The 10,691-nt window shown below is 42.0% G+C and overlaps 1 protein-coding gene across 1 annotated transcript; it reads left to right on the forward strand.

Moving 5' to 3' along the window:
• Positions 1-620: 620 nt before the first annotated feature.
• LOC122923787 (myosin-4-like) lies at positions 621-9,667 on the forward strand (the record flags this gene model as incomplete). Its single annotated transcript, XM_044274627.1, has 7 exons — positions 621-734; positions 4,213-4,249; positions 5,175-5,428; positions 7,537-7,680; positions 8,001-8,157; positions 8,933-8,960; positions 9,491-9,667. Coding segments are annotated over exons 3-7 (710 nt in total), but the record flags the coding sequence as incomplete, so codon positions are not given.
• Positions 9,668-10,691: the final 1,024 nt, after the last annotated feature.

Here is a 10,691-nt window from a genome sequence, read left to right on the forward strand (position 1 = left end):
CCATGTGATACTGTCTTCTGAACCATGTATCTAAGCCTATTGTGTGATATTGTGCTGCTAAGCTGTGTATCTAAGCTCTGGATGTGTGATACAGTCCCAGACAAGCAGGCAGCACTACTTTCCCCACCGGACTGAACCCTGCTGTGGATGATGACAGACTGAAGCAGTGTCCCATCACTAATAATTAGTAGAGAATTAGTTAGTGGCTCAGAGATAAGTGGCTGATAAGCGTCGCCCGGCACAACAGCAGCCTCTGACCTGGATGTGTGATCAAGGCTCCTCCACAGATGAAGCCCTGGAGTCCAGACGCCCTTTTTCTGGGCTGCACAGAGTCGTTTGCGGAGTCCCGGGGCTGAGGAGGTCCGCCGCCTTGTGCTCCACATAATTGTAATGTATCTGGTTACACAACTATGTAGACTATGGGCCCAGATTCAACACAAGGATTCGCCACGACGGTCTTGCAAAGGGCACAATCGTCGCTCTCCCTTGAGGTTCACCTTGTGGAATTATTTTTAGGGGATAACTTCAGATAGGGCCATGAAAAAAATCATTTCTAAATATAACCGGGCTGTATAACATTCACAAGGGATGGCGATGGGGAACGGGGCCTAAATTGTTTTGACCTTTTTAAGAATGGGGGGAGGATGATCCCTATCATATCACAAAGCCCCTCACTTATAAAAAGATCAGAGGCTCATGTCAGCGCTCCGTGTCCTTCCTGTACTGACATCCAGGTAGGTGATGAGCAGGAGAGATGCCGGATACCTCTCGGATGCTGTATTTTACTATGGCATACATTGTATCTCTCTAGGATGCTGCCATATACCCTGGGATACATTGTATCTCTGTAGGACTCCATTATATACTCTGGGATACATTGTATCTCTCTAGGAGGCTGTTATATACTCTGGGATACATTGTATATCTCTAGGAGGCTGTTATATACTCTGGGATACATTGTATCTCTGTATGACTCCATTATATACTCTGGGATACATTGTATCTCTCTAGGAGGCTGTTATATACTCTTGGATACATTGTATCCCTCTAGGATGCTGTTATATACTCTGGGATACATTTTATCTCTGTAGGACTCCATTATTTACTTTGGGATACATTGTATCTCTCTAGGACTCCATGATATATTCTGGGATACATTGTATCTCTCTAGGATGCTGCCATATACTCTGGGATACATTGTATCTCTCTAGGATGCTGCCATATACTCTGGGATACATTGTATCTCTGTAGGACTCCATTATATACTCTGGGATACATTGTATCTCTGTAGGACTCCATGATATACCCTGGGATACATTGTATCTCTCTAGGATGCTGTTATATACCATGGAATACATTGTATCTCTCTAGGATGCTGTTATATACCCTGGAATACATTGTATCTCTCTAGGATGCTGTTATATACCCTGTGATACATTGTATCTCTCTAAGACTCCATTATATCCTCTGGAATACATTGTGTCCCTCTAGAATGCTGTTATATACTATGGCATACATTGTATCTGTCTAGGATGCTGTTATATACTCTGGAATGCATTGTATCCCTCTAGGATGCTGTTATATACCCTGGAATACATTGTATCTCTCTAGGATGCTGTCATATACCCTGGAATACATTGTATCTCTCTAGGATGCTGTTATATACCCTGGAATACATTGTATCTCTCTAGGATGCTGTTATATACTCTGGGATACATTGTATCTCTCTAGGATGCTGTTACATACTCTGGAATACATTGTATCTCTCTAGGATGCTGTCATATACCCTGGAATACATTGTATCTCTCTAGGATGCTGTTATATACCCTGGAATACATTGTATCTCTCTAGGATGCTGTTATATACCCTGGAATACATTGTATCTCTCTAGGATGCTGTTATATACCCTGGAATACATTGTATCTCTCTAGGATGCTGTTATATACCCTGGAATACATTGTATCTCTCTAGGATGCTGTTATATACCCTGGGATACATTGTATCTCTCTAGGATGCTGTCATATACCCTGGGATACATTGTATCTCTCTAGGATGCTGTTATATACTCTGGGATACATTGTATCTCTCTAGGATGCTGTTATATACTCTGGAATACATTGTATCTCTCTAGGATGCTATTATATACTCTGGGATACATTGTATCTCTCTAGGATGCTGTTATATACTCTGGGATACATTGTATCTCTCTAGGATGCTGTTATATACTCTGGGATACATTGTATCTCTCTAGGATGCTGTTATATACTCTGGGATACATTGTATCTCTCTAGGATGCTGTTATATACCCTGGAATACATTGTATCTCTCTAGGATGCTGTTATATACCCTGGAATACATTGTATCTCTCTAGGATGCTGTTATATACCCTGGAATACATTGTATCTCTCTAGGATGCTGTTATATACCCTGGAATACATTGTATCTCTCTAGGATGCTGTTATATACTCTGGGATACATTGTATCTCTCTAGGATGCTGTCATATACCCTGGGATACATTGTATCTCTCTAGGAGGCTGTTATATACTCTGGGATACATTGTATCTCTCTAGGATGCTGTTATATACTCTGGGATACATTGTATCTTTCTAGGATGCTGTCATATACCCTGGGATACATTGTATCTCTCTAGGATGCTGTTATATACCATGGAATACATTGTATCTCTCTAGGATGCTGTTATATACCCTGGAATACATTGTATCTCTCTAGGATGCTGTTATATACTCTGGGATACATTGTATCTCTCTAGGATGCTGTTATATACTCTGGGATACATTGTATCTCTCTAGGATGCTGTTATATACTCTGGGATACATTGTATCTCTCTAGGATGCTGTTATATACTCTGGGATACATTGTATCTCTCTAGGATGCTGTTACATACTCTGGAATACATTGTATCTCTCTAGGATGCTGTCATATACCCTGGAATACATTGTATCTCTCTAGGATGCTGTTATATACCCTGGAATACATTGTATCTCTCTAGGATGCTGTTATATACCCTGGAATACATTGTATCTCTCTAGGATGCTGTTATATACCCTGGAATACATTGTATCTCTCTAGGATGCTGTTATATACCCTGGAATACATTGTATCTCTCTAGGATGCTGTTATATACTCTGGGATACATTGTATCTCTCTAGGATGCTGTTATATACTCTGGGATACATTGTATCTCTCTAGGATGCTGTTATATACCCTGGGATACATTGTATCTCTCTAGGATGCTGTTATATACTCTGGGATACATTGTATCTCTCTAGGATGCTGTCATATACCCTGGGATACATTGTATCTCTCTAGGAGGCTGTTATATACTCTGGGATACATTGTATCTCTCTAGGATGCTGTTATATACTCTGGGATACATTGTATCTTTCTAGGATGCTGTCATATACCCTGGGATACATTGTATCTCTCTAGGATGCTGTTATATACCATGGAATACATTGTATCTCTCTAGGATGCTGTTATATACCCTGGAATACATTGTATCTCTCTAGGATGCTGTTATATACTCTGGGATACATTGTATCTCTCTAGGATGCTGTTATATACTCTGGGATACATTGTATCTCTCTAGGATGCTGTTATATACTCTGGGATACATTGTATCTCTCTAGGATGCTGTTATATACTCTGGGATACATTGTATCTCTCTAGGACTCCATGTACAGGTGAAACTCCAAAAATTTGAATATCGTGCAAAGTTTGTTTATTTCAGTAATGCAACCTAAAAGGTGAAGCTAACATATGAGATAGAGTCATTATAGGCAAAGCAAGGAATTTTAAGCCTTTATTTTGTATAATCTGGATTATTATGGCTTACAGCTTATGAAACCCCAAAGTCAGAATCTGAGGTCCCCTTTGCTCAGGGGGTACGGATTAATTAGCTGACTACAGGCTGACACTTTGAGCCAAGAATATTGAACATTTTCGCAAAATTCTAATTTTAAATTGCATTACTGAAATAAATGAACTTGCACGATATTCTAATGTTTCGAGTTTCACCTGTATACTCTGGGATACATTGCATCTCCGTAGCACTCCATTATATACTATGGGATACACTGTATCTCTCTAGGATGCTGCTACATACCCTGGGATACATTGAATCCCTCCAGGACTCCATGATATAATCTGGGATACATTGTATCTCTTAATTATTCTCTTTATATTCTCAGGATTGCCCAGTCCTCTTCTCAACTGAAATCATCAGAGGTAAGATATAGGATGATATCCTGTTTCCTCAGGACAAACAGCTGATATTTGTAGAGGAGGGAGGTGCACATGAGAACATATGTGTGACTATAGATGTGTGACTATAGATGTGTGACTATAGATGTGTGACTATAGATGTGTGTGACTATAGATGTGTGTGACTATAGATGTGTGTGACTATAGATGTGTATGACTATAGATGTATATGACTATAGATGTATATGACTATAGACATGTGTGCGTTGGGTATGGGTTGGGAATTTTTATTAAAGCCAGCTGAATGGGTAGGGGCCTGGAGGATAGCCGACCCCTGACAGCTGACACATTCCGAGCGGGCAGACTTCAGAGGATTATTTCTTCTCTGGTTCTGCCAATCTAAGAAGATATGGGAAGGGACTTTTCAGTCTGAGGTGGCTGGATGGATGGAGCTCACATCTGATCGCTTTCAGCCATATATTCCTCTTGCCCTGGAATATGACACCCGGCCTCTGCTCTCTTTGGTCAATTACAGTTTTCGCCATTGTTTGCCTGACCATAGAGATCGGCCATTAGTCTCCCAGACAATATCTATCATGCAGACCTGCTCAGCTTCTCCATAGATCAATGCTAGGTTTTATTCTGTGCCATCCAGTTACTGCACTGGGCCATTAAGTGGACTGGGGCAAACAGCCCCGGTGGCCCAAGGCACCAAAGCCTCGGACACCTAGTGGAGACTAGCGACTGGGGTTATTGGGCTGTGTCTGGTATTATAGTTCAGCTTCATCCAAGTGAATTTGGCAATACCAGACAAAGCCCATGGTCAGTAGGGAGCACTCTTTGTAGACAACCTCTTCTGAAGGCCAGATGTTGATGCACACCTAATAACTTCCAGCCCATAGAGCAGTATGTGATGTGCTCATCTCCTTCCTCTTAATTCTTCACTCAGGGATTCACATACCTGCTTCATCACTAAGCAGTCTCCTGTAAACCGCAACCATGAGTTCGGATGCGGAGATGGCGGTTTTTGGGGTGGCGGCTCACTTCCTCAGGAAAAATGAGAAGGAGAGGATTGAGGCCCAGAACAAACCGTTTGATGCAAAGACGTCTGTGTTTGTGGTGGATACCAAGGAATCCTATGTGAAGGGCACACTAACCAGTAAGGAAGGGGGCAAAGCCACCGTAAAAACAGAGAAAGGGGAGGTAAGTGTGCGAAAAATCCATGAGAGACTCATAGCCGGTATGGAACACTGACACTTGGGGTACAGGATAATGACACTGACACTCGGGGTACAGGATAATGACACTGACACTTGGGGTACAGGATAATGATGCTGACACTTGGGGTACACGATAATGACACTGACACTTGGGGTACAGGATAATGACGCCGACACTTGGGGTAAAGGATAATGACGCTGACACTCGGGGTACAGGATAATGACACTGACACTTGGGGTACAGGATAATGACGCTGACACTTGGGGTACAGGATAATGACGCTGACACTCGGGGTACAGGATAATGACGCTGACACTTGGGGTACAGGATAATGACGCTGACATTCGGGGTACAGGATAATGACGCTGACACTCGGGGTACAGGATAATGACGCTGACACTCGGGGTACAGGATAATGACGCTGACACTGGGGGTACAGGATAATGACGCTGACACTCGGGGTACAGGATAATGACACTGACACTCAGGGTACAGGATAATGACACTGACACTTGGGGTACAGGATAATGATGCTGACACTCCGGGTACAGGATAATGACACTGACACTGGGGGTACAGAATAATGACACTGACACTTGGGGTACAGGATAGTGACACTTGGGGTACAGGATAATGATGCTGACACTCGGGGTACAGGATAATGACGCTGACACTCGGGGTACAGGATAATGACGCTGACACTTGGGGTACAGGATAATGACACTGACACTCGGGGTACAGGATAATGACGCTGACACTCGGGGTACAGGATAATGACACTGACACTTGGGGTACAGGATAATGACGCTGACACTTGGGGTACAGGATAATGACGCTGACACTCGGGGTACAGGATAATGACACTGACACTTGGGGTACAGGATAATGATGCTGACACTCCGGGTACAGGATAATGACACTGACACTGGGGGTACAGAATAATGACACTGACACTTGGGGTACAGGATAGTGACACTTGGGGTACAGGATAATGATGCTGACACTCGGGGTACAGGATAATGACGCTGACACTCGGGGTACAGGATAATGACGCTGACACTTGGGGTACAGGATAATGACACTGACACTCGGGGTACAGGATAATGACGCTGACACTCGGGGTACAGGATAATGACACTGACACTTGGGGTACAGGATAATGACACTGACACTCGGGGTACAGGATAATGACACTGACACTCGGGGTACAGGATAATGACACTGACACTCGGGGTACAGGATTTTGACGCTGACACTCGGGGTACAGGATAATGACACTGACACTTGGGGTACAGGATTATGACGCTGACACTCGGGGTACAGGATAATGACGCTGACACTCGGGGTACAGGATAATGACGCTGACACTGGGGGTACAGGATAATGACGCTGACACTCGGGGTACAGGATAATGACACTGACACTCGGGGTACAGGATAATGACACTGACACTTGGGGTACAGGATAATGACGCTGACACTTGGGGTACAGGATAATGACGCTGACACTCGGGGTACAGGATAATGACACTGACACTTGGGGTACAGGATAATGACACTGACACACGGGGTACAGGATAATGACGCTGACACTCGGGGTACAGGATAATGACGCTGACACTTGGGGTACAGGATAATGACGCTGACACTCGGGGTACAGGATAATGACACTGACACTCGGGGTACAGGATAATGACACTGACACTTGGGGTACAGGATTATGACACGCTAAAACTTAGGGTACAGGATAATGACACAGACACTTGGGGTACAGGATAATGACACAGACACTCGGGGTACAGGATAATGACACTGACACTCGGGGTACAGGATAATGACACTGACACTCGGGGTACAGGATGATGACACTGACACTCGGGGTACAGGATAATGACACAGACACTTGGGGTACAGGATAATGACACAGACACTTGGGGTACAGGATAATGACACTGACACTCGGGGTACAGGATAATGACGCTGACACTTGGGGTACAGGATAATGACGCTGACACTCGGGGTACAGGATAATGACGCTGACACTTGGGGTACAGGATAATGACAATATTTATCCTTACTTGTTGTCCTCAGTCTGTAACAGTGAAGGATGACCAAATTTTCCCCATGAACCCCCCTAAATATGATAAAATTGAAGACATGGCGATGATGACTCACCTGAACGAGCCGGCCGTCCTGTATAACCTCAAAGAGCGTTACGCAGCCTGGATGATCTACGTAAGTACGCTTCTTCTCCAGTGCTACATGTCGTGGAATGGGGTTGGGTGTAAGAAGACCTTTTTGTTGTTCATGAAATTACCTGTTCAACACCCAGAATCATACACTGAGTCTCCATAGCAACTAATGTAACAGTCCACGAGTGGCCTCATAATGGCTACAATGTTAATGAGTGGAACATCTGGTCTCTATGATATCTCAGTGCATCGGCAGGAGCTTTGTGTTTATGAGGTCTCAACAGAGAATTTCTGACCCCATAATACTTTCAGGGCATATCATGGGTCATTTTGATCACAATCTTTTTTCCTGTTTCTTTCCAGACATATTCCGGTCTGTTTTGTGTCACCGTGAACCCCTACAAGTGGCTGCCTGTTTACAACCCTGAAGTTGTCGATGCTTACCGAGGCAAAAAGCGTCAGGAGGCCCCACCACACATCTTCTCCATCTCTGATAACGCCTATCAGTTCATGTTGACTGGTAAGCTACTCATCGATCCCCCGTGGTGATCACACAGGCAGTCCAGGACTTGTAGAGATGTCTCTAGAGAACACATTGGTCCCTTTTGGAGGTTATCTATCAACTGATTCCGGAGAACTTGGTTGAAGTACCAATATTATGGACCAGCTATTCAATTATGAGTGGAGAACCAATTGGATGGATGTAGAAAGGGTTGGGCTGGATCCAGGGGAGTAGCTAAAGGCTCGTGAGCCCTGGTGCAAGAGGCTTCACCTTGGGCCTTTCTTCCCTCAATGCTTGGCAGAGAAGCACATAGACTTTGCGCTGCCTGAGGCAAAAATTAAAATGGCAACCACCATGCCAAATTCTTGACCAAGCCTCTTCCCACCAGCTAGAGGTGTATCTTGACCAGCATGCACTTTCTATAATACCGGTGTCTTCTTATGTGGCACAAGGGTCTTTGGGCCCCCTCAGGCTGCTGGGCCTGGTAGTGACTGCTATCTCTGCACCTCCTAAAGCTACGCCCCTGGCTAGATTTCTCATGTCAGAACTTTTGGCTAACCATTTATGGTCAAATTGTTCTGCTAGGTCTGATAGCTGTTCCAGTCTTTGGAGGTCGACCATCCAGTTGGAGGATAATTCTCAATCCAACAGAGGTTAGACCCCAGTATGTCTAACTCATATTTGGGATCAAAGATAGTCACATGACCCACAGGTAGCATGTTTGACTAATGTGACCAGCCCTAGGACTCTCCATTTTCATCAATGAATGAGTTGTCTCTTTTTTTCTCGGCAGATCGCGAAAACCAGTCCATCCTGATCACGTATGTACTGTTCAGTTTTTCTTAGTGTGCCATTGAAAAGAATGTGGTGTCCCCATGATATTACTGGTGTCAGACTGCAGGAATAGGAAGTGTTATCATAGGGATACTGGGCTTTATAGCAACCAATCAAACCATATTTTTACTTCACCTTGAAATAAATATGAAAGCTGCTTACTGATTGTTCTGATACCTATGATACCATGCTCTCCATAGGGAGAACTAGCACCCCCTGTATCCTGACCTAGGCCTCTCACCCAGCTCTCTCTGCTCTTCACTGATGAGGAGTTCTGCAGATGAGGAGCTGGCTTACATCTGGTGGCATCAGGGGCTCAGCTTTCTTTTCTTTTTGGAAAGCATGCTAAATTACATTGCATGGCCTATACAATGCCTTACTCCTACTAGGCGCTCTCCACAAGGAGAAATACTACCCCCCATACTGAAATGCTAGAGCACCGGGATATCTATGTAATCCATTTTTTTTAACTCACTAAAGTTCTTTTATTTAAGTTATTTTGACTTTTTAAACCCAGTGGAGAATCCGGTGCCGGCAAGACCGTGAACACGAAACGTGTCATCCAGTACTTCGCAACAATTGCAGCTGTTGGTGACAAAAAGAAAGATGAGACTACAAAGCAAAAGGTCTATCTCTTATCTATCTATCTATCTATCTATCTATCTATTATCTATCTATCTCATATCTATCTATCTATCTATCTATCTATTATCTATCTATCTCATATCTATCTATCTATCTATCTATCTATCTATCTAATATCTATCTATCTATTATCTATCTATCTATCTATCTATCTATCTATTATCTATCCATCTATCTCATATCTATCTATCTATCTCTTATCTATCTATCTATCTATCTATCTCCTATCTATCTATCTCTTATATATCTATCTATCTATCTATCTATCTCTTATCTATCTATCTATCTATCTATCTATCTATCATCTATCTATCTATCATCTATCTATCTATCTATTATCTATCTCTTATCTATCTATCTATTATCTATCTATCTATCTATCTATTATCTATCTATCTAATATCTATCTATCTATTATCTATCTATCTATCTATCTATCTATTATCTATCCATCTATCTCATATCTATCTATCCATCTATCTCATATCTATCTATCTATCTATCTATCTATCTATCTATCTATCTCTTATCTATCTATCTCTTATCTATCTATCTATCTATCTATCTATTATCTATCTATTATCTATCTATCTATTAGCTATCTATTATCTATCTATCTATCATCTATCTATCTATCTATCTATCTATCTATCTATCTCTTATCTATCTATCTCTTATCTATCTATCTATCTATCTATCTCATATCTATCTATCTATCTATCTATCTATCTATCTAATATCTATCTATCTATCTATCTATCTATCTCTTATCTATCTATCTATCTCTTATCTATCTATCTATCTATTATCTATCTATCTATCTATTATCTATCTCCTATCTATCTATCTCCTATCTATCTATCTATCTATCTATCTATTATCTATCTCTATTAACTATCTATTATCTATATATCTATCTATCTCTTATCTATCTATCTATCTATCTATTATCTATCTATCTATCTATCTCATATCTATCTATCTATCTATCTAGCTATCTATCTATTATCTATCCATCTATCTATCTATCTATCTATCTATCTATCTATCTATCTCCTATCTATCTATCTATC

The sequence above is a fragment of the Bufo gargarizans genome, unplaced genomic scaffold, assembly GCF_014858855.1.
Source record: "Bufo gargarizans isolate SCDJY-AF-19 unplaced genomic scaffold, ASM1485885v1 original_scaffold_1918_pilon, whole genome shotgun sequence".
Lineage (NCBI taxonomy): Eukaryota > Metazoa > Chordata > Amphibia > Anura > Bufonidae > Bufo > Bufo gargarizans.